This window comes from Salmo salar, chromosome ssa09, assembly GCF_905237065.1.
Source record: "Salmo salar chromosome ssa09, Ssal_v3.1, whole genome shotgun sequence".
Taxonomy (NCBI): Eukaryota; Metazoa; Chordata; class Actinopteri; order Salmoniformes; family Salmonidae; genus Salmo; species Salmo salar.
Window position 1 is genome coordinate 156,577,365 of NC_059450.1, and position 25,506 is coordinate 156,602,870.

The window sequence follows — 25,506 nt, forward strand, 5'->3', positions numbered from 1 at the left end:
ATATCCAGGATAGATGAACAGGGGGCTATATCCAGGATAGACGAACAGGGGGCTACATCCAGGATAGACGAACAGGGGGCTATATCCAGGATAGATGAACAGGGGGCTATATCCAGGATAGACGAACAGGGGGCTACATCCAGGATAGACGAACAGGGGCTCAATCCAGGATAGACGAACAAGGGCTACATCCAGGATAGATGAACAGGGGCTAGATCCAGGATAGATTAACAGGGGGTTATATCCAGGATAGATGAACAGGGGGCTATATCCAGGATAAATGAACAGGGGGCTATATCCAGGATAGATGAACAGGGGGCTACATCCAGGATAGACGAACAGGGGGCTACATCCAGGTTAGACGAACAGGGGGCTACATCCAGGATAGACGAACAGGGGGCTATATCCAGGATAGACGAACAAGGGCTACATCCAGGATAGACGAACAGGGGGCTATATCCAGGATAGATGACCAGGGGGCTACATCCAGGATAGACGAACAGGGGGCTATATCCAGGATAGACGAACAGGGGGCTATATCCAGGATAGACGAACAGGGGGCTACATCCAGGATAGACGAACAGGGGGCCACATCCAGGATAGACGAACAGGGGCTACATCCAGGATAGACGAACAGGGGGCTACATCCAGGATAGACGAACAGGGGGCTACATCCAGGATAGATGAACAGGGGGCCACATCCAGTGCAGTACAAGACTGAAGCCATAGCAAAGGCAGAACTCAGAGCGTATCTGTCTTTCCTTACCTACTATGGTCAAGTTCAAGGGAGAATCTCTCTATTCTCATCAGAGCTCTATGACAGAGCTCTTATTAACAGAAAGAGAGCACCTTGGGTGTGGGTCAGAGCAATGTCAGCCGGCATTTGAAACGACGAAGACGCAGTTGTGTCCCTCCTCAGTGTTAGTGCACTATGACCCACACACGGCAGTAATATCGGCTTGTGATGCCTCACCATAACGGGGCGGGATGATGCCATCTCACACACACACACGGTGCCTGACGGTAGCGTGAGAGAGGCCTATTGCATTTGCTTCAAGCAATCCAAAACTATCGAGTGTCGGCTTTAGATGTACTTCCCATTTTAGCGAAGAACATAGCCAGGCAAAACAAGGACAAGGACAAGGGTTTGGCAAAAAGTCAAGCATTTCACACTTACAGGATGGCCTAACCAATGTTACTGATGCTGAACTAAAGCCTTATTGGGTGAGAAGGGATGAGCTCACTGTAGAAAGTGATTGTGTGTTATGGGGTTATGAGAGTGGTGGTGTCGGCTACTCTACAGAGGGACCTACTGAAGGAGTTACATGAAAACCCCACTGGGTCAACATGGAAGGTCTTGCAAAGGAGCCACTTTTGGGGGCCCAGGTTAGACTCAGACATAGAGGACATGGTATACATTCTGTATACATCTGGCCCTTCTTTGGACACTGTGTTAAACAAACCTCCAGACGAGCTTCAATGCCATACAACAGTCCTTCCGTGGCCTCCAACTGCTCCTAAATGCTAGTAAAACTAAATGCATGCTCTTCAACCGATCGCTGCCCGCTCCCTCCCGCCCGTCCAGCATCACTACTCTGGACGGTTCTGACTTAGAATATGTGGACAACTACAAATACCTAGGTGTCTGGTTAGACTGTAAACTCTCCTTCCAGACTCACATTAAGCATCTCCAATCCAAAATTAAATCTAGAATCGGCTTCCTATTTCGCAACTAAGCCTCCTTCACTCATGCTGCCAAACATACCCTCGTAAAACTGACCATCCTTCCGATCCTTGGCCCTCGCTTCATATTCGTCGCCAAACCCACTGGCTCCAGGTCATCTATAAGTCTTTGCTAGGTAAAGCCCCGCCTTATCTCAGCTCACTGGTCACCATAGCAACACCCACCCATAGAACGCGCTCCAGCAGGTATATTTCACTGGTCACCCCCAAAACCAATTCCTCTTTTGGCCGCCTTTCCTTCCAGTTCCCTGCTGCCAATGACTGGAACGAATTGCAAAAATCACTGAAGCTGGAGACTTATATCTCCCTCTCTAACTTTAAGCATCAGCTGTCAGAGCAGCTCACAGATCACTGCATCTGTACACAGCCCATCTGTAAATAGCCCATCCAACTATCTCATCCCCATATTATTACTTATCCTCTTGCTCCTTTGCACCCCAGTATCTCTACTTGCACATCATCATCTGCACATCTATCACTCCAGTGTTAATGCTAAATTGTAATTATTTCGCCTCTATGGCCTATTTATTGCCTTACCTCCCTACTCTTCTACATTTGCACACACTGTACATAGATTTTTCTAATGTGTTATTGACTGTATGTTTGTTTATTCCATGTGTAACTCCCTGTGTTGTTGTTTTTGTCACACTGCTTTACCTTTATCTTGGCCAGGTCGCAGTTGTAAATGAGAACTTGTTCTCAACTAGCCTACCTGGTTAAATAAAGGTGTAATAAAATAAATAAATAAAAATAAATAAAAACATGGTAAGGAGATGCCAGTCGTGTCAGTCTAATAGACATACGCCCGAACTTTGCACCAGTGCATCGTTGGAAATGGCCTGAGAGGGGGTACTTGGCACCATATAGGTTTTTCTCAAAAGGAAAAGCACCCAGTTGTTGGTAGTTACGGACTCACGCTGACCAGAAGGGAAGTGTATTAGTAACACTTTAGCTACAGCCACGGTAGAGACACTGAATGTTCTCAGCCTACGGGTTAGTTGAGGAGTGTAGTTTCAGACAATGAGCCACAGCTGGTGTCAAAAAGAGATGGAGACATTCTTCCAGTTGAATGCGTCAAGTAGGTTCCATATCGTGCAGCTTCAAAAAGGCGTAGCAGAGCGACTTGTACAGAATCTAAAACAGGCTCTAGAGAAGGACCAAGTGCATCAGGACGGTCTGTACAGCATATTGTGGACAACTTTCTGTTTGCCTACAGGAGTACGCCACATGCCACAACTGGGGAAAACTCCGGCAGAGTTGTTCCTAAAACGGCAGGTTAGAACAAGGTTATCACTGGTTAAATCCAGTTTTTTCAGCTGACATACAGTCTAAGATACAGGACAAGCGCCTTCGGGTTTTTTCTCAGTCGGGAACAAACAGTGTTTGTTCGAGATTTACCGGGGAGGAGAGAAAGAGAGAAATGAGTACCAGTGGTTGTGAAAAAGGCTACTTGGTCCTGTAATCTACAGGAACGGACAATGGGGTTTCCGTTCTTGCATTGAAGTGATTGGATTACGAGATGCAAGGGAGGTAAAAGTCCAATGATGTGTTGGAGATTTCGCCTGAAGACACTAGAGAGAGTAGTCGACTGTAACGTGTTAAGGAGAACATTAAATACATCTGTTCCATTTATTATATCGTTTTTGGGTTTTGCTCAGGTAAAACAATTTGGCTAATCTAAATTTCCATATTTCCAATTAATATTCTTGAAGATCGAGTGGTATTAAATTGATTGTTATGACTGGAAATCTGATAGACTTTGGGTTTTTAATGTAAAGATATTGACTGATTATATTATTATCTGTTTTATTATCCGAAAGTAATGGGTTAGAAAAAGCCTACATAACCAACCCATAAAGTAATATTTAACATCCAAAAGTTACTTTACCGATTACAATTTTGGACAGGTAACTAGTAACTGTAATGGATTACATTTAGAAAAGTAACTTACCCGACCCTGAATACACATACAGTACCTGTCTGTCTAGGACCACCCACCTACTCTGTTCCAAACGCCAGGACTGAGAGATAACGTACAGGAAATGCCCCATACTCTACATCTAACATTTACATCATTTAGCAGACGCTCTTATCCAGAGCAACTTACAGTAGTGAATACATACATTTCATTTTATGCATTTTTTTTTTTTTTTGTACTGGCCACCCCCCATGGGAATCGAACCCACAACCCTGGAGTTGCACACACCATGCTGGCGTTGCAAACACCATGCTCTACCAACTGAGCCACAGGGAAGGCCCAAATGATCAATAAGACTATTTGAGTCTTCTCATCTAAATTGTGTTCAGTTCAAAATGCGCGTGACCCGCCCTCCTGAGGATCTGTCTTTATCTGTCATCTATTTTCTGTGTTTGAGGGATACGAAATACACTTAAATCACATAAATCTTGCTGGATTGATTGCTTTTCATTGTACTCCTTCGACTCTTTCATACTCTTGGGTTGTGCCTTTCGTTTTTTTTTCCCCCGTTATTAACGTTACGACCGCATAATTGTTTTTAACGACCTGTCAAACACACCCCGGGTAAAGGCTGAGATGTGTTCTGTGGAATACATTGTCTTTCCCTTGAAAGTTTTCGTCGGGGATTTAATGCACCGTCTCGACACTTACATCACAAGAAAGAGAAGAAAGATAACTTTATTTTCATGGGTGTACATTTTTTTTGGGTGGAATGGAAAAAGTAATCATTTAATACAGTTGACATTTTTTTTTACAAATTAGATGAAATGAAAGCAACTTCCGAAAATTAACCCTCTTATTATAGGGATATTATGTCTGATCTCGCAAACATTTGTAAAGTATGTTTAGATAGGTGTAATCATGAACCAGGCCTGTTGATTTTTAATCAGAGTTATAGTATCCTATTATTGACACACTTGTTGAATTATACAACAGAATGTGACAACAACAATAATTAATGAGGCCGTCTAGACAGGTGGACAGATCAAGTGCTTGACGGTTGCAGCCCTGCTCCACCCCTTTATGTTAATGTTTCACATATTCATATATGCAAATACTAATCCTTCTGAAAACATTCAGACCCTTTGACTTTTTCCACATTTTGTTAGATTACAGCATTATTCTAAAATGGATAAAATATTTTCTAAAATCTCAGCAATCTACCCACAACACCCCATAATGACAAAGTGAAAACATATTTTTAGAAATGTTTACAATATATATATATTTTTTTAAACATAAATACATAAGTATTCAGACCCTTTTCTATGAGACTCAAAATTGAGCTCAGGTGCATTCTGTTTCCATTGATCATTCTTGAGATGTTTCTATAACTTGATTGGAGTCCACCTGTGGTAAATTGAATTGATTGGACATGATTTAAAAAGGTACACACCTGTCTATATAAGGTCCCACAGTTGACAGTGCATGTCAGTGCAAAAATCAAGCCATGAGGTCGAAGGAATTGTCCACAGAGCTCCAAGACAGGATTGTGTCGAGGTACAGATCTAGGGAAGGGTATCAAAACATTTCTGCAGCATTGAAGGTCCAAAAGAACACAGTGGCCTCCATCATTCTTAAATGGAAGAAGTTTGGAACAACCAAGACTCTTCCTAGAGCTGGCCGCCCGGCCAAAGTGAGCAAACGGGGAAGAAAGGCTTGGTCAGGGAGGTGACCAAGAACCCAATTGTCACTCTGTCAGAGCTCCAGAGTTCCTCTGTGGAGATGGGAGAACCTTCCAGAAGAACAACCATCTCTGCATCACTCCACCAATCAGGACTTTATGGTAGACTGGCCAGACCGAAGCCACTCCTCAGTAAAAGGCACATGACAGCCCGCTTGGAGTTTGGCAAAAGGCAAAGATTCTCTGGTCTGATGAAAACAAGATTGAACTCTTTGGCCTGAATGCCAAGTGTGACGTCTGGAGTAAACCTGGCACCATCTCTACGGTGAAGCATGGTGGTGGCAGCATACGTTTTTTTCAGTGGCAGTGACTGGGAGACTATTCAAAGATGAACGGAGCAAAGTAGAGAGATCCTTGATGAAAACCTGTTCCAGAGCGCTCAGGACCTCAGACTGGGGCAAAGGTTCACCTTCCAACAGGACAACGACCTTAAGCACACAGCCAAGACAACGCAGGAGTGGCTTTGGGACAAGTCTCTGAATGTCCTTGAGTGGCCCAGCCAGAGCCCGGAACTTGAACCCGATCAAACATCTCTGGAGAGACCTAAAAATAGCTGTGCATCAACCCTCCCTATTACAACCTGACAGAGCTTGAGAGGATCTGCAGAGAAGAATGGGAGAAATTCCCCAAATACAGGTGTTCCAGTCTTGTAGCGTCATACCCGAGAAGACTTGATGCTGTAATCACTGCCAAAAGTGCTTCAACAAAGTACTGAGTAAAGGGTCTGAATAGTTATGTAAATGTAATATTGAATTTTTTATTTTTTATTAGCAAAACATTTTTTTTACCATTTTGGTTTTGTCATTATGGGGTATTGTCATTATGGGGTATTGTGATGTCATTATGGGGTATTGTGACGTCATTATGGGGTATTCTGTGTAGATTGATGAGAGAAAAAAAACGATTTAATAAATTTTAGAATAAGGCTGTAACGTAGCAAAATGTGAAAAACGTCAATGGGTCTGAATACTTTCCAAAGGCACTGTATAAATGTATTTATTTTAACACAAAATGTTTTTCTAAATACCTAATACAATAAAATAATATATGACTGCATTCTAAGAATTTCTTTCAATTTTGCTAATATATTGAATACTTGAATTCCAACCAAAAACCCTGCATTATTTGTTGAATACGGAACAAAAATATAAACACAACATTGTAAAGTGTTGGTTCCCTATTTTATGAGCTGAAATAAAAGATCCTAGAAATGTTCCACTCGTTTCAGGAAACTAGACATATGTCGCACGTCTCTACTTCACAGGAGAGCCATTTGAACATTTTAAAAAAAAAAACATATATTTTTGATCAAAATGTGTTTTTTGGCAGAACTGCCTTCTGGAACATGTGAACTTTCATGTGCCTTAATAACAAACGTGTATTCCATCCGTAAATACTAGCCTAGTTGGTTTAGCCACGGAAAAAGCGAGGAACCTTCCCGCTAGCCGTGATTGGCTGAGATAATGGATGGGCTGGACATGCCGAGAGATGAGTTTGGATTGGATGCTACGAGTAGCGCAGCGGTCTAAGGCACTGCCTCTCAGTGCTAGAGGCGTCACTACAGACCCTGGTTCGATTCCAGGCTGTATCACATAGGGCGGCGCACAATTGGCCCAGGGTTTGGCCTGGCCGTCATTGTAATTAAGAATTTGTTCTGAATTGACTTGCCTAGTTAAATAAAGGTAAAATAAACTAAATAAATAACTGTCTATAAATACAACAGTAACTTGATTATGCCATTCTTAGTGCAAATTTAGACAAAATAAAAAGACCTAGCTAGCTAAAACAAAGTCAAACAGTTCCTTTAAAAATTGATAGTCCTTTCTACCACGCGGTTTTTGAAAGATATAACGTTAGCCATCGAGAACTACAAAAGTTTTCCTACTTTTCTCAACAACATTGATGTCCTGAATTTTAGCGGGCGCTATCGACAGATCAGTTGGAAAAAGTGATGGGCTACTTTCTGCTCAGACCAAGGTCAGTGTGAACCTGGAGTGACTTGACACAACGCCGGCCAAACAAGATGTAGCTACAAACAAAACAGAGTTACATGGTTCCAGTCTGCCGTGAAGCGTTCATCAATATATACGGGTAAGAGTCTAACTTGCAATGAAAACGTTTCTATACGTTTCTAATTTAGTCAGAAAATCGTTTTCATTGCAAGTTAAATCATACTGTTAGCTAGGTAGCGAACGTTAGCTTGGTGGCTCGCTAGCTAATGTTACATGTATAATCTGTGTAGTATTATTATTATTTAAATCAGAAACCCATTTGCATTGCTAGATATGGCCTAATGTTAGGTAGACTAACATTGAACCTAGTTTGTTAGCTTTAGCTTCCTGCAGATTCATACTACAGCTACGACAATGTTTTGTATTGGTAATAGTATGAGTTGAGATTATGCCGGTTCATTGTTTCGCTAGCTAGCTAGCTACATGTCTAAACAAAAAGTGTGTCTGAGGGTGATTATGGCCATCTACTGTATTTCATGAACATGTGTACATGTCTAGACAATAGTGACCCATCCACTTATCTAGGTGTGACTGGGGCGTGGTTATAGCATATCCTTCACATAAACATTCAATTTTGACAAGTGTGTCTGGTAAGCGTCATCTAATAATTATAAAATATTTATAAAATATTTTTATCTGGACACTTTCTGTTTTTTATTTTTGGTACTATGCAAGTAACCACTTCACTGTACCGTTTACACCTTCTGTATATCCTGCGCATGTGACAAATAAACTTAGATTTTATTTGATATAGTGTGAGTTTACCAGAGACGGTAATGTGAAGAACAACAGGACCTGCACCAAAGTCAGATTAGGATATAGGATGAGATAAAGATAAGGACTAGATAAAGTGTATTTTTACCTGAAGTTTTAACTTATTGTAGGCTTCTACTTTCATCACTTTTAGTCTTAAAATCTTTGGATGTTTTTTACTACACTACCTTACTCCCTCTGTTTAGCACATGGCCTCACATGTGAATCCTTAAAGAGATGGGTGGGGCTAAGGCTTAAGAGGGTGGGAACGATGCTGAATGGGTAGAGACAAAGAAAGGCTCTCCAGTAGGTACCCAAAAGATTCAAGGGTCATTTTCTCAAAAGTGGGGTTAAAAGTTTATCAACTTTCAAAGTAGAATTACTTTCCCATTGTTCCTCAACTGCAGTGTATGATATACCATTTTGAAGCTCTGAGTCTGTACTTTTATCCAATGTAAAAAAAAAACCACAATTTCAGATGCTGTTACATAAGACCGAATCGAGGCAGTCGATAAAGTGTTTTCTGTGGCAGTAAAATGTTTTATGTCCGAAATCAATATCTGATGGATTATAAACATTCTAAAAGTTTGGAGTACCTTCATCCATTGTCCAACTGTTGCATTTATTAGAATTGTTTATGACCGTTGATAATGTAATTGTTTATTTAGTCCAAATCCACGTATTTCAGTGTCTATGACTGTCATATGGATATTAAAAAAAACTTGAACTTGAGCTATACCTTAACATCTCAATCAACTGTTGTATGTTTACAGCATTTGAAAAAAAAAAATTTTTAAATGATTAAAACAATATGAAAAGTAATTCACTGAAACTGGCCCATTATTGTCTATAACAATATCCAAATATTGCTAACTGAATTGAGTTCAACCCTGTAGTGTACAGTCTATCTCTAACCAGTTCTCCACTGGTATATATACAGGGCCATCATGGCAAAGGGTTAGGCTTAACGTGAACACTGTGTTTGCTGTATCTAACCTGTTCTCCTCAGGTATATGCAGGGCCATCATGGTGAGTGGTTCGGTACACTCCACCATCCAGCCCAGCCTCTCGCTGACCCTGCCGACCTCTGGGTTCAGGAAGTGGTTGGGCATGCGGGACCAGATGACAGGGGTCAACATCTGGATGTCCAGCCTGGGCGGGCACTGGGGCACTGGGTTCTTACGCTCACTCCGGAACATGGCTGCTGAGATGGGCATGATGTTCTGAGAGGAGAAGAAGAAGAAGACATGATATGATGTCTTGGTCAAAGACATCTCAATAAAGGGAGAGATTTTTTTTCTGGTAGGAGGAGAGTAATAAGACAGATCAAAAGAAGAAGAGAAGAGAAAACAGGAACTATCAACAGGAACTCATACTGAGGGGTCCAGAAGAGAAAACAGCAGGTCATTATCAACAGGAACTCATACTGAGGGGTTCAGGAGAGAAAACAGCAGGTCATTATCAACAGGATCTCATACTGAGGGGTTCAGGAGAGAAAACAGCAGGTCATTATCAACAGGAACTCATACTGAGGGGTTCAGGAGAGAAAACAGCAGGTCATTATCAATAGGAACTCATACTGAGGGGTTCAGGAGAGAAAACAGCAGGTCATTATCAACAGGAACTCATACTGAGGGGTTCAGGAGAGAAAACAGCAGGTCATTATCAACAGGAACTCATACTGAGGGGTCCAGGAGAGAAAACAGCAGGTCATTATCAACAGGAACTCATACTGAGGGGTTCAGGAGAGAAAACAGCAGGTCATTATCAACAGGAACTCATACTGAGGGGTCCAGAAGAGAAAACAGCAGGTCATTATCAACAGGAACTCATACTGAGGGGTTCAGGAGAGAAAACAGCAGGTCATTATCAACAGGAACTCATACTGAGGGGTTCAGGAGAGAAAACAGCAGGTCATTATCAACAGGAACTCATACTGAGGGGTCCAGGAGAGAAAACAGCAGAATAGAAAGGAAAATGGTGTAGTTTAGAGAATGGGACAAGGTCAGACTTGTGAGTATGGAGTACTTGGAGTACTTTAAGGGAGTGGGAAGGGAGGAGGAGGATGAGGAAGAGGATGAACATGATGAAGAGGAGGAGGAGGAGAAAGAGGAGAAAGAGGATGAGGAAGAGGAAGGAGGAGGAGAATTCTGACCTTGAGTTTCCCCAGCTCCAGCTGTACCATGTTCTGACTGGAGGGCTGGACGAACACAGCAGGAAACAGCTTTGTGTTGGGCTCCACCTGGAAGAAACAAAATTCCTCTGTCAACAACATCCCACCCCCAGTCATCCTCAGTGACATAGCCAACATGTGCCTAGGAGTCTCACCACACACACCTGATACTACACACACCCACACAAATACACACACACACACACACACACCTGGTAGAAGGTGTTTATCTCCTTCCCATTGGCTGTGAATGTCATGAGGCCTGTTGCCAGGTCGACCAGGCAGCCAACCACAGTGTCCTCCTGGCTGAACCTGGCCTGCTGGGAGCTGTTGCCGAAGTCTCCTCCCCACACCATGTAGCAGTTACTATGCTTCATACTGTAGACACAGAGCAGTTATAACCTGTTATTGACATCTATAACCTCTCCTCCCCACACCATGTAGCAGTTACTATGCTTCATACTGTAGACACAGAGCAGTTATAACCTGTTATTGACATCTATAACCTCTCCTCTCCAGACCATGTAGCAGTTACTATGCTTCATACTGTAGACACAGAGCAGTTATAACCTGTTATTGACATCTATAACCTCTCCTCTCCAGACCATATATCAGTTACTATGCTTCATACTGTAGACACAGAGCAGTTATAACCTGTTATTGACATCTATAACCTCTCCTCTCCAGACCATATATCAGTTACTATGCTTCATACTGTAGACACAGAGCAGTTATAACCTGTTGTTGACATCTATAACCTCTCCTCTCCAGACCATATATCAGTTACTATGCTTCATACTGTAGACACAGAGCAGTTATAACCTGTTATTGACATCTATAACCTCTCCTCTCCAGACCATATATCAGTTACTATGCTTCATACTGTAGACACAGAGCAGTTATAACCTGTTATTGACATCTATAACCTCTCCTCTCCAGACCATATATCAGTTACTATGCTTCATACTGTAGACACAGAGCAGTTATAACCTGTTATTGACATCTATAACCTCTCCTCCCCACACCATGTAGCAGTTACTATGCTTCATACTGTAGACACAGAGCAGTTATAACCTGTTATTGACATCCATAACCTCTCTGCCCCAGACCATATATCAGTTACTATGCTTCATACTGTAGACACAGACCAGTTATAACCTGTTGTTAGCATCCATAACCTCTCTGCCTCAGACCATATATCAGTTACTATGCTTCATACTGTAGACACAGACCAGTTATAACCTGTTGTTAGCATCCATAACCTCTCTGCCCCAGACCATATATCAGTTACTATGCTTCATACTGTAGACACAGACCAGTTATAACCTGTTGTTGACATCTATAACCTCTCCTCTCCAGACCATATATCAGTTACTATGCTTCATACTGTAGACACAGACCAGTTATAACCTGTTGTTAGCATCCATAACCTCTCTGCCTCAGACCATATATCAGTTACTATGCTTCATTGGGGCGATAGGTAGAGCATTGGCCTAGTAACCGAAAGGTTGCTGGATCGAATCCCTGAGCTAACAATGTAAAAATATGTCGTTCTGCCCCTGAACAAGGCAGTTAACCCACTATTCCTAGACCGTCATTGTAAAATAAGAATTTGTTCTGACTTGGCTAGTTAAATAAAGGTTAAAATAAAATAAAAATTCATATTCTAGGGACAAAGAGATCACTACAATGTGTTTCCAGAAATCCCTAAATTTAACACAGAGACAGTGAAACATGGGTATATAACGTCCATCCAGGTAGACGTGTGATGTCACTCACCTGTCGTGGATGTTGCCCTTGTCGTCTCCCACGGTTAAGGTCACGTTCCGCACCTTGGAGAGATCAAAGGTGGGGTCGTACATGTGGTAGTCGGGGGTAACCCAGCCGATCCACACCCCAGTGGGCTCCTGGCCAGCAAAGATTCTCACTGAGTAGTAGTACTGCAGAGATAGAGGAGGGGGAGGGACGTTCAGAGGTAAGGTGCATGCTGGGAATACTAAGAAGAGACCACGGAACTAGGGAACGGTCAGGATTTGGGGTTCCAGTAAACCTTCCAATTAAAAATGTTCCTTCACAGGATTGCCTTGAGTTTGTAGTGTGTGTGTGTGTGTGTGTGTGTGTGTGTGTGTGTGTGTGTGTGTGTGTGTGTGTGTGTGTGTGTGTGTGTATGTCTGAGTGTGTGTGTGTGTGTGTCTGAGTGTGTGTGTGTGTGTGTGTCTGAGTGTGTGTGTGTGTCTCAGTGTGTGTGGGTGTCTGAGTGTGTGTGTCTGAGTGTGTGTGTCTGCGTGTGTGTGTGTGTGTCTGAGTGTGTGTGTCTGAGTGTGTGTGTCTGAGTGTGTGTGTGTGTGTGTGTGTGTGTGTGTGTGTGTGAGTGTGTGTGTCTGATGTGTGTGTGTGTGTGTGTGTGTGTGTGTGTGTCTGAGTGTGTGTGTGTGTGTGTCTGAGTGTGTGTGTGTGTCTGAGTGTGTGTGTGTGTCTGAGTGTGTGTGTCTGAGTGTGTGTGTCTGAGTGTGTGTGTCTGAGCGTGTGTGTGTGTGTGTCTGAGTGTGTGTGTCTGAGTGTGTGTGTGTGTGTGTGTGTGTGTGTGTGTGTGTGTGTGTGTGTGTGTGTGTGTGTGTGTGTGTGTGTGTCTGAGTGTGTGTGTCTGAGTGTGTGTGTCTGAGTGTGTGTGTGTCTGAGTGTGTGTGTGTCTGAGTGTGTGTGTGTGTCTGAGTGTGTGTGTGTCTGAGTGTGTGTTTGTGTCTCAGTGTGTGTGTGTCTGAGTGTGTGTGTGTGTGTGTGTGTGTGTGTGTGTGTGTGTGTGTGTGTGTGTGTGTGTGTGTGTGTGTGTGTGTGTGTGTGTGTGTGTGAGCGTGTGTCTGAGTGTGTGTGTGTGTCTGAGTGTGTGTTTGTGTCTCAGTGTGTGTGTGTGTGTGTGTGTGTGTGTGTGTGTGTGTGTGTGTGTGTGTGTGTGTGTGTGTGTGTGTGTGTGTGTGTGTGTGTGTGTGTGTGTGTGTGATGTGTGTGTGTGTGTGTGTGTGTGTGTGTGTGTGTGTGTGTGTGTGTGTGTGTGTGTGTGTGTGTGTGTGTGTGTGTGTGTGTGTGTGCACCGTGGTGGTGTTCTGGATAATCTCCACGTCATCTCTGTCATCTGGGACCACGTCCTGCTGTAACCGTGGCACCAACGGAGGGGTTGGAGGAGGGTTGATCGTAGCTGCCTTCTTAGCCCTAGCAAACAACCTGTATAACGGGGAATTTATTTACCTTTAGTGTAACCAGATAACAGAACACATCGTCTTTGACTTGTCGATCTTTTAGCTGTAGCTGACTCAAATATACCACTAGGTCTCTGCTATCTCTTTCCTTAATGATCCTCATCTCTACCCTCCGTTTTCCTCTACACATCCCTATAGTCACTACTAACCCTCTGTTCTCCTCTACACATCCCCATCAGTCACTACTAACCCTCTCTTCTCCTCTACACATCCCCATCAGTCACTACTAACCCTCTGTTCTCCTCTACACATCCCTATAGTCACTACTAACCCTCTGTTCTCCTCTACACATCCTCATCAGTCACTACTAACCCTCTGTTCTCCTCTACACATCCCTATAGTCACTACTAACCCTCTGTTCTCCTCATCACATCCCTATAGTCACTACTAACCCTCTGTTCTCCTCTACACATCCCTATAGTCACTACTAACCCTCTGTTCTCCTCTACACATCCTCATCAGTCACTACTAACCCTCTGTTCTCCTCATCACATCCCTATAGTCACTACTAACCCTCTGTTCTCCTCTACACATCCCCATCAGTCACTACTAACCCTCTGTTCTCCTCTACACATCCCTATAGTCACTACTAACCCTCTGTTCTCCTCAACACATCCCTATAGTCACTACTAACCCTCTGTTCTCCTCATCACATCCCTATAGTCACTACTAACCCTCTGTTCTCCTCTACACATCCCTATAGTCACTACTAACCCTCTGTTCTCCTCTACACATCCCTATAGTCACTACTAACCCTCTGTTCTCCTCTACACATCCTCATCAGTCACTACTAACCCTCTGTTCTCCTCTACACATCCCTATAGTCACTACTAACCCTCTGTTCTCCTCTACACATCCTCATCAGTCACTACTAACCCTCTGTTCTCCTCTACACATCCCTATAGTCACTACTAACCCTCTGTTCTCCTCTACACATCCCCATCAGTCACTACTAACCCTCTGTTCTCCTCTACACATCCCTATAGTCACTACTAACCCTCTGTTCTCCTCATCACATCCCTATAGTCACTACTAACCCTCTGTTCTCCTCTACACATCCCTATAGTCACTACTAACCCTCTGTTCTCCTCTACACATCCTCATCAGTCACTACTAACCCTCTGTTCTCCTCTACACATCCCTATAGTCACTACTAACCCTCTGTTCTCCTCTACACATCCCTATAGTCACTACTAACCCTCTGTTCTCCTCTACACATCCCTATAGTCACTACTAACCCTCTGTTCTCCTCATCACATCCCTATAGTCACTACTAACCCTCTGTTCTCCTCTACACATCCCTATAGTCACTACTAACCCTCTGTTCTCCTCATCACATCCCTATAGTCACTACTAACCCTCTGTTCTCCTCATCACATCCCCATCAGTCACTACTAACCCTCTGTTCTCCTCATCACATCCCTATAGTCACTACTAACCCTCTGTTCTCCTCTACACATCCTCATCAGTCACTATTAACCCTCTGTTCTCCTCTACACATCCTCATCAGTCACTACTAACCCTCTGTTCTCCTCTACACATCCCCATCAGTCACTACTAACCCTCTGTTCTCCTCTACACATCCCTATAGTCACTACTAACCCTCTGTTCTCCTCTACACATCCCTATAGTCACTACTAACCCTCTGTTCTCCTCTACACATCCCCATCGGTCACTACTAACCCTCTGTTCTCCTCTACACATCCCCATCAGTCACTACTAACCCTCTGTTCTCCTCTACACATCCCTATAGTCACTACTAACCCTCTGTTCTCCTCTACACATCCTCATCAGTCACTACTAACCCTCTGTTCTCCTCTACACATCCCCATCGGTCACTACTAACCCTCTGTTCTCCTCTACACATCCCTATAGTCACTACTAACCCTCTGTTCTCCTCTACACATCCCTATAGTCACTACTAACCCTCTGTTCTCCTCTACACATCCTCATCGGTCACTACTAACCCTCTGTTCTCCTCATCACGCCCTATAGTCACTACTAACCCTCTGTTCTCCTCTACACATCCCTATAGTCACTACTAACCCTCTGTTCTCCTCTACACATCCTCATCAGTCACTACTAACCCTCTGTTCTCCTCAACACATCCCTATAGTCACTACTAACCCTCTGTTCTCCTCTACACATCCCTATAGTCACTACTAACCCTCTGTTCTCCTCATCACATCCCCATAGTCACTACTAACCCTCTGTTCTCCTCTACACATCCCTATAGTCACTACTAACCCTCTGTTCTCCTCTACACATCCCCATAGTCACTACTAACCCTCTGTTCTCCTCTACACATCCCTATAGTCACTACTAACCCTCTGTTCTCCTCTACACATCCCATCAGTCACTACTAACCCTCTGTTCTCCTCTACACATCCCTATAGTCACTACTAACCCTCTGTTCTCCTCTACACATCCCCATAGTCACTACTAACCCTCTGTTCTCCTCTACACATCCCTATAGTCACTACTAACCCTCTGTTCTCCTCTACACATCCCCATCGGTCACTACTAACCCTCTGTTCTCCTCTACACATCCCCATCGGTCAATACTAACCCTCTCTTCTTGCCCTTCTCTGACATCGCGTCCTTCTCTATCTCGGGCGTCTCCTTGGCGACAGACGGTTCCTTTTCCTTCTCTTCCTGCTCCTTCTTACTGGCCGACTTCTTCAGAACCTCAAACTCCGAGTCCGGCTCCACCTCCAGAACCTCGTCCTCGTGGATGGTCAACGTGCGGGTCAGCGGCGTGGTCCCGGCTGTTATCTTGAAGACCTCGTCAAACTCCACGGGCATGCTCAGGCGGAGGAACAGCATGTCAGTGTTGGCATTCTGGGAGCCGAACGTCTTGTGGGTCAACTTCAGGCAGGGAGCGCTGTCCACTGTCCCGTCCACGCGGGACACCTGGAGGGGGAGAGATGAAGAGTAAAAAAGAGAGAAGAAGAGCGAAGAAGAGCGAAGAAGAGAGAAGAAGAGAAGAAGATCGATGAAGTTAGAAGAGCGAAGAATTGAGAAGAGCGAAGAAGAGAGAAGAAGAGCGAAGAAGAGAGAAGAAGGGCGAAGAAGAGAGAAGAGCGAAGAAGAGCGAAGAAGAGCGAAGAAGAGAGAAGGGCGAAGAAGAGAGAAGAGAGAAGAAGAGCGAAGAAGAGCAAAGAGGAGGAGAAGAGAGAAGAAGAGCAAAGAGGAGGAGAAGAGAGAAGAAGAGCAAAGAGGAGGAGAAGAGAGAAGAAGAGCGAAGAAGAGCAAAGAAGAGAGAAGAACAGCGAAGAGGAAGAGAGCTCCATGAACAACAGTGACAGGGAAATACTGGATAACTCCTCACTAAAGAAATCTCCAGTCTCCTCACTAGAACCTCCTGCTAAACTTATTCCCTGCAAATGCCAAGTATCACTTACTATTGTTGCGTATCTCAAGTCATACCTACCCGCAATCAACATACTCTGGAAGTATCATATTTCTACAATGGATTACTGAATACATGTAGCTTCACCTGTATATAAGAAACACTTGAAACAGAGCACTTCAGTCGCATATCATTTTAGAGGTCCGGTACATTAACACAATGTGGCGGGATGATTCCCTCTCTATCGCTAAATAAGGATGATTCTCTCTAAATAAAGCCTCTCTAACTACATAAGGATGATTCCCTCTCTATCGCTAAATAAGGATGATTCCCTCTCTATCGCTAAATAAGGATGATTCTCTCTAAATAAAGCCTCTCTAACTAAATAAGGATGATTTCCTCTCTAAATAAAGCCTCTCTAACTAAATAAGGATGATTTCCTCTCTAAATAAAGCCTCTCTAACTACATAAGGATGATTTCCTCTCTAAATAAAGCCTCCAACTAAATAAGGATGATTTCCTCTCTAAATAAAGCCTCTCTAACTAAATAAGGATGATTTCCTCTCTAAATAAAGCCTCTCTAACTAAATAAGGATGATTTCCTCTCTAAATAAAGCCTCTCTAACTAAATAAGGATGATTTCCTCTCTAAATAAAGCCTCTCTAACTAAATAAGGATGATTCCCTCTAAATAAAGCCTCTAACTAAATAAGGATGATTTCCTCTCTAAATAAAGCCTCTCTAACTAAATAAGGATGATTTCCTCTCTAAATAAAGCCTCTCTAACTAAATAAGGATGATTCCCTCTCTAAATAAAGCCTCTAACTACATAAGGATGAATCCCTCTAAATAAAGCCTCTCTAACTAAATAAGGATGATTTCCTCTCTAAATAAAGCCTCCAACTAAATAAGGATGATTTCCTCTCTAAATAAAGCCTCTCTAACTAAATAAGGATGATTTCCTCTCTAAATAAAGCCTCTCTAACTAAATAAGGATGATTTCCTCTCTAAATAAAGCCTCTCTAACTAAATAAGGATGATTTCCTCTCTAAATAAAGCCTCTCTAACTAAATAAGGATGATTTCCTCTCTAAATCAAGCCGAAAGCATATTGAAATGCACTTTTTGTAAGAAATGTGCTATATAAATAAAGTTTGATTTGATTTCAATAAGTTAGACTCAACGAACCCTGTCAGATACATGATTCCCCAAATCTTATTATCCTGGTCATTAAGTCAACTACCACAATGTGTTGGTGGTTATTGGGTCAGTACCTCAATGTGTTGGTGGTTATTGGGTCAGTACCTCAATGTGTTGGTGGTTATTGGGTCAGTACCTCAATGTGTTGGTGGTTATTGGGTCAGTACCTCCATGTATTGGTGATTATTGGGTCAGTACCTCAATGTGTTGGTGGTTATTGGGTCAGTACCTCAATGTGTTGGTGGTTATTGGGTCAGTACTTCAATGTGTTAGTGGTTATTGGGTCAGTACCTCAATGTGTTGGTGGTTATTGGGTCAGTACCTCCATGTATTGGTGATTATTGGGTCAGTACCTCAATGTGTTGGTGGTTATTGGGTCAGTACCTCAATGTGTTGGTGGTTATTGGGTTCAGTACCTCAATGTGTTGGTGGTTATTGGGTCAGTACCTCAATGTGTTAGTGGTTATTGGGTCAGTACCTCAATGTGTTGGTGGTTATTGGGTCAGTACCTCAATGTGTTGGTGGTGGTTAGTAGGTCTGTACCTCAATGTGTTGGTGGTTATTGGGTCAGTACTTCAATGTGTTAGTGGTTATTGGGTCAGTACTTCAATGTGTTAGTGGTTATTGGGTCAGTACCTCAATGTGTTGGTGGTTATTGGGTCAGTACCTCAATGTATTGGTGATTATTGGGTCAGTACCTCAATGTGTTGGTGGTTATTGGGTCAGTACCTCAATGTGTTGGTGGTTATTGGGTCAGTACCTCAATGTGTTGGTGGTTATTGTTCAGTACCTCAATGTGTTGGTGGTTATTGGGTCAGTACCTCAATGTGTTGGTGGTTATTGGGTCAGTACCTCAATGTGTTGGTGGTTATTGGGTCTGTACCTCAATGTGTTGGTGGTTATTGGGTTCAGTACCTCAATGTGTTGGTGGTTATTGGGTCAGTACCTCAATGTGTTGGTGGTTATTGGGTCAGTACCTCAATGTGTTGGTGGTTATTGGGTCAGTACCTCAATGTGTTGGTGGTTATTGGGTTCAGTACCTCAATGTGTTGGTGGTTAGTTGGCACAGGGGCGAACTGTGGCAGGCTCTTGCTGAACCACATGGTAATGTCTCTCTTCATGTTGATGGCAAATGGTTCGAATCCCTCCTGGAGACCACAGATGGCGAAGTAGCGCAGACTGCTGACGTTCTGACCCAGGTTGATCCTGCCCACCTGAGACAGGCCCAGGGTACACACTGGGATGAAGCCTGAAGAGGTAGAAGGGGAGAGTTAGGTTCACTACATACAGCAGTGCACTACATTACACCAGGGCCCATAGGGAAGTGGAGCTGCAGGAGAGTTCATTTGACCAGGGCCCATAGGGAAGTGGAGCTGCAGGAGAGTTCATTTGACCAGGGCCCATAGGGAAGTGGAGCTGCAGGAGAGTTCATTTGACCAGGGCCCATAGGGAAGTGGAGCTGCAGGAGAGTTCATTTGACCAGGGCCCATAGGGAAGTGGAGCTTCTCTTCAGGTTCTGAAGCAGGTCCTGGAGATCTATAGTGCATTCAGCATTTTATTCCGGCCCAGCACTGGAGCACCAGGTTTAACCAATCAACTAATGGTTGAACCATCTGTGTTACTGCTTTAATGGAACAATGTTTGTTCCTGCTGCACACCCTGTAGCTCCCCAGACCTCTAGAGCCTGTATTAAACCACCCTGTAGCTCCCCAGATCTATAGAGCCTGTATTAAACCACCCATTAGCTCCCCAGACCTCTAGAGCCTGTATTAAACCACCCAGTAGCTCCCCAGACCTATAGAGCCTGTATTAAACCACCCATTAGCTCCCCAGACCTATAGAGCCTGTATTAAACCACCCATTAGCTCCCCAGACCTCTAGAGCCTGTATTAAACCACCCAGTAGCTCCCCAGACCTATAGAGCCTGTATTAAACCACCCATTAGCTCCCCAGACCTATAGAGCCTGTATTAAACCACCCATTAGCTCACCAGACCTATAGAGCCTGTATTAAACCACCCTGTAGCTCCCCAGACCTATAGAGCCTGTATTAAACCACCCATTAGCTCCCCAGACCTATAGAGCCTGTATTAAACCACCCATTAGCTCCCCAGACCTATAGAGCCTGTATTAAACCACCCTGTAGCTCCCCAGACCTATAGAGCCTGTATTAAACCACCCTGTTGCTCCCCAGACCTATAGAGCCTGTATTAAACCATCCTGTAGCTCCCCAGACCTATAGAGCTTGTATTAAACCATCCATTAGCTCCCCAGACCTATAGAGCCTGTATTAAACCATCCATTATCTCCCCAGACCTATAGAGCCTGTATTAAACCACCCATTAGCTCCCCAGACCTATAGAGCCTGTATTAAACCACCCATTAGCTCCCCAGACCTATAGAGCCTGTATTAAACCACCCATTAGCTCCCCAGACCTATAGAGCCTGTATTAAACCATCCTGTAGCTCACCAGACCCCTACATTGTGTATATTGAACCATGACAACACCACTATTACCTTCTCCTATCTCTATGTCCTTGAAAGCCATGTCTGAGCCAGAGTCGCTGATGAGCATCTCTCCGTTCAGGGTGAACATAATGTTTTGTTCGGTCAGGTCGATCATACACCCCACCACATCACCTGACTGCCACTGGCGACCAAACGGGTCATTACCCACGTGCCAGCGCTGGGCCTGGAGGGACAAACAAACTCAAAGTTAGATAAAAACAAAGTTATATAAATATGAAACTATGAGAAAGTAAAATAAAATGTGTTAATATATTGGTTTGGTAAAACATTTGTTAAAAAAAACAACATGTCTGGACTAATGGTAAGTGCCTTCATAAAGAGTATAGGAATAAGGTTACACAGAGAGACATGAACTCGTATGCTTTCATCATTTGTTTGGGGCGAGAGACACATTAACTCGTATGCTTTCATCATTTGTTTGGGGCGAGAGACACATTAACTCGTATGCTTTCATCATTTGTTTGGGGCGAGAGACACATTAACTCGTATGCTTTCATCATTTGTTTGGGGCGAGAGACACATTAACTCGTATGCTTTCATCATTTGTTTGGGGCGAGAGACACATTAACTCGTATGCTTTCATCATTTGTTTGGGGCGAGAGACACATTAACTCGTATGCTTTCATCATTTGTTTGGGGCGAGAGACACATTAACTCGTATGCTTTCATCATTTGTTTGGGGCGAGAGACACATTAACTCGTATGCTTTCATCATTTGTTTGGGCGAGAGACACATTAACTCGTATGCTTTCATCATTTGTTTGGGGCGAGAGACACATTAACTCGTATGCTTTCATCATTTGTTTGGGCGAGAGACACATTAACTCGTATGCTTTCATCATTTGTTTGGGGCGAGAGAGACATGAACTCGTATGCTTTCATCATTTGTTTGGGGCGAGAGACACATTAACTCGTATGCTTTCATCATTTGTTTGGGGCGAGAGAGACATGAACTCGTATGCTTTCGTCATTTGTTTGGTGCGAGAGACATTAACTCGTATGCTTTCATCATTTGTTTGGGGCGAGAGACACATTAACTCGTATGCTTTCATAATTTGTTTGGGGCGAGGGACACATTAACTCGTATGCTTTCGTCATTTGTTTGGGGTGAGAGAGACATTAACTCGTATGCTTTCGTCATTTGTTTGGGGCGAGAGAGACATGAACTCGTATGCTTTCATCATTTGTTTGGGTAGCATGGGTAAAAAATCCCTGTGTGACCCTAGTCTAACCCAGACAGCCAATGTGATTGAGTTCTTTAGACTGGCAGTGTTTGTGACATACCGTTTTTCCGTTGAAGACCCAGGCCAGCTCGTCTGCTCCCAGCTCATTGTCAGCCCTGACGTTGGGTCGGGCCCAACCCACTCTCATCTCTTCGGTCGTCACCGCCTCAAATTCAAAGTACCACTTCCCAGACGTGACCGCGTATGACTTCTCAGCACGGAAGATGCGCACCTTATCCCCACGCACGTCATCCAGGCCAAGGCCAGCTAGAGAGAGAGAGAGAGAGAGAGAGAGAGAGAGAGAGAGAGAGAGAGAGAGAGACAGTGTGTGAAGAGAGAGAGAGAGAGAGAGAGAGAGAGAGAGAGAGAGAGACAGTGAGAGAGAGAGAGAGAGAGAGAGACAGTGTGAGAGAGAGAGAGAGAGAGAGAGAGAGTGTGAGAGAGAGAGAGAGAGAGAGAGAGACAGTGAGAGAGAGAGAGAGAGAGAGAGAGAGAGAGAGTGTGAGAGAGAGAGAGAGAGAGAGAGAGACAGTGTGAGAGAGAGAGAGAGAGAGAGAGAGAGAGAGAGAGAGAGAGAGACAGTGTGAGAGAGAAGGAGTGAGATATTTAAGTATGGAGACGTAAATTCTCCTCCTGTCCTTCGTTTAGAGTAAGACAACACTATAGACTCACTGCTCTCCTGGTCTGGAGGCTCGATGTTGTATCCGTAGCCAATGAGAGTGCGTACGGCGTTGTTGACGCTGTCTCGGTTGGTCTTCTTGGTTCTCTCATCCAGCAGGTTATAAGGAACCAGACGTGGGTTACGCTTGTTCATGATATCCTGGGCACAGGAAGAAAACAATAATATAATTCACCATCATATTTATTTATTTGTTTACATGTATAGTGTTACCTATATCAACACCTGTAGGGGGAGTGTTTTTTGTAGTATCAGCTATGGACACACTATTTGGATTTATGCTAATAACACAATATAGACTGAAGGAGAGAGAGGGTGATAATGCTGTGGTAATGGAGGAAAGCTTACACACAGACCTGATCTGACCAAAACTACTGCAGACCTAACATTGTTTTTCCTAATGGGGGGATTTTATTACCTGCACAATGCTGTACGTCCATCCCTGGCGCACGCGGTCACGTGCCCACACATTGTGACCGTTCTCTGCCAGCTTCTCCACCAGCTGGTTTTGATTGGGCGTCAGTTTGACGTGGCTCAGGTCCAGGGGGGCGGGCTTAAATCCATTGCTCATTATATAGCTGAGAGAGGAGAGAGGGAAGAGCAGGGAGGGGAGGAGAGAGAGAGAGGAGAGAGAGAGAGAGGAGATTCAGGGAGGGGAGGAGAGAGAGAGAGAGGAGATTCAGGGAGGGGAGGAGAGAGAGAGAGGAGATTCAGGGAGGGGAGGAGAGAGAGAGAGGAGATTCAGGGAGGGGAGGAGAGAGAGAGAGAGAGAGAGAGAGAGAGAGAGAGAGAGAAGAGATTCAGGGAGGGGAGGAGAGAGAGAGAGGAGAGAGAGAGAGAGGAGATTCAGGGAGGGGAGAGAGAGAGAGAGAGAGAGAGAGAAGAGATTCAGGGAGGGGAGGAGAGAGAGAGAGAGGAGATTCAGGGAGGGGAGGAGAGAGAGAGAGGAGAGAGAGAGAGAGGAGATTCAGGGAGGGGAGGAGAGAGAGAGAGAGAGAGAGAGAAGAGATTCAGGGAGGGGAGGAGAGAGAGAGAGAGGAGATTCAGGGAGGGGAGGAGAGAGAGAGAGAGAGAGAGAGAGAGAGAGAGAGAGAGAGAGAGAGGGAGAGAGAGGAGATTCAGGGAGGGGAGGAGAGAGAGAGGAGATTCAGGGAGGGGAGGAGAGAGAGAGAGAGAGAGAGAGAGAGAGAGAGAGAGAGAGAGAGAGAGAGAATTCAGGGAGGGGAGGAGAGGAGAGGGTGAGATATAGATGTATATTGGCTGTAGTGTGAGGGAGGGAAGATGGGACTTACGTCTTTGGCATTTTAATGATCTTCAGGTTCTCCTCTGCCTTCTCATCCCCCATGCCCACATGGCAGCCCAGGGCCAGCAGAGTCCTGGAAGAGCACAGAGATACACACATTACAAGCTAACTGGCCCCTCTAAACACAGAGACCAACTCAGGACATTTTAAACACACATTAGAAACCAACTGAAGACCTTTACACACACAAAGGATACACACTTTACAGACATTACAGACCAATTGGGGACCTTTACATGACATTACCTTTACATTATTCCTGGACTAAAAAGCACTTCCGATTACCATTCTCTGGCTATAGGAAACCAGCCAAGGGCTCAGCACATGTATTTATGGCAGGGCGTAGCTGGAAGGGGTAGACGACTAAGGACAAGGACACTGTGTTTCCCCAGACATCTGCAGGTTATAGTTCCTCCCTTATATTACATTACATTATTATGTTATTATATTACATTATTATATTGCATGAAACTATTATATTGTATTATTATATTGCATTATATTATTATATAACATTATTATATTACATTGTATTATTTTATTATACTATTTTATTATATTATTCAATTATTCTATTATTATATTATATTTTGTTTTATATAATTATATTACATTACATTGTATTATTTTATTATATTACATTATATTATTATATTACATTATTATATGATTATATGATTATATGATTATATTACATTATTATATTACATTACATGACATTGTATTATTTTATTATATTATAATATTATATTATTCAATTATATTATTATATTACATTATATTATTATATTATATTATTATATTACATTATTATATTACATTATAGTATTATATTACATTATTATATTACATTATAGTATTATATTACATTATTATATTATTATATTACATTATTATAATACATTATAGTATTATATTACATTATTATATTATTATATTACATTACATTGTATTATGTTACATTATTATATTATTATATTACATTATATTGTATTATTTTATTATATTATATTATTATATTACATTATATTGTATTATTTTAGTATATTATATTATTATATTACATTATATTGTATTATTTTATTATATTATATTATTATATTACATTATATTGTATTATTTTATTATATTATATTATTATATTACATTATATTGTATTATTTTATTATATTATATTATTATATTACATTATATTGTATTATTTTATTATATGATATTATTATATTACATTACATTGTATTATGTTACATTATTCGATTATTACTTAAGTGTTTCCCCAGACATTTGCAGATTGTAATTCCTCTCAGGTTCAGGAAGGGTCTGGAAGTCTACCAGACAGGGATGCAGCTTCTTGTTGTCGTCTCTGAACTGTAGGAAGGGAGAAAACAGACAGAGAGGGTCATTACATCCCAGCGCAGTACTTTTGACTAATGGCCCCTAAGGGCCCCTTTTTTTCTCTGTCTGGCCGGCGATCAGTGCCATTATCCAAGCGTTGCTGTATCAGTATTTCTTGTCTGTTATTAAAGGGGTAATATACTCACTATTCCATAAGTCCAGCCCTGCTCGATGCGCGTGATGGCCCACAGCGCGTGGATATTCTCTGCCAGCTTCTCCCTGATCTTCTC

General features: G+C 43.0%; 1 protein-coding gene across 5 annotated transcripts in view; it reads right to left on the reverse strand.

Annotated features, from left to right (window-relative positions):
- ryr1b (ryanodine receptor 1b (skeletal)) overlaps positions 1 to 25,506 on the reverse strand; it is a 305,047-nt gene that overhangs the window by 156,195 nt on the left and 123,346 nt on the right. For all 5 annotated transcript variants that reach the window (XM_045724892.1, XM_045724889.1, XM_045724890.1 and 2 more), the window contains exons 21-34: positions 25,423 to 25,506; positions 25,146 to 25,249; positions 23,871 to 23,954; positions 22,997 to 23,156; positions 22,572 to 22,719; positions 21,961 to 22,166; positions 20,665 to 20,839; positions 19,188 to 19,396; positions 16,167 to 16,510; positions 13,433 to 13,562; positions 12,123 to 12,283; positions 10,556 to 10,721; positions 10,326 to 10,412; positions 9,167 to 9,393 (exon numbers count right to left, since the gene is read on the reverse strand). The exon at positions 25,423 to 25,506 is cut by the window's right edge and continues 21 nt beyond it. In XM_045724892.1, the coding sequence (XP_045580848.1) occupies positions 9,167 to 9,393; positions 10,326 to 10,412; positions 10,556 to 10,721; positions 12,123 to 12,283; positions 13,433 to 13,562; positions 16,167 to 16,510; positions 19,188 to 19,396; positions 20,665 to 20,839; positions 21,961 to 22,166; positions 22,572 to 22,719; positions 22,997 to 23,156; positions 23,871 to 23,954; positions 25,146 to 25,249; positions 25,423 to 25,506 (2,285 nt within the window). The remainder of the gene's footprint in view (positions 1 to 9,166; positions 9,394 to 10,325; positions 10,413 to 10,555; positions 10,722 to 12,122; positions 12,284 to 13,432; positions 13,563 to 16,166; positions 16,511 to 19,187; positions 19,397 to 20,664; positions 20,840 to 21,960; positions 22,167 to 22,571; positions 22,720 to 22,996; positions 23,157 to 23,870; positions 23,955 to 25,145; positions 25,250 to 25,422) is intronic.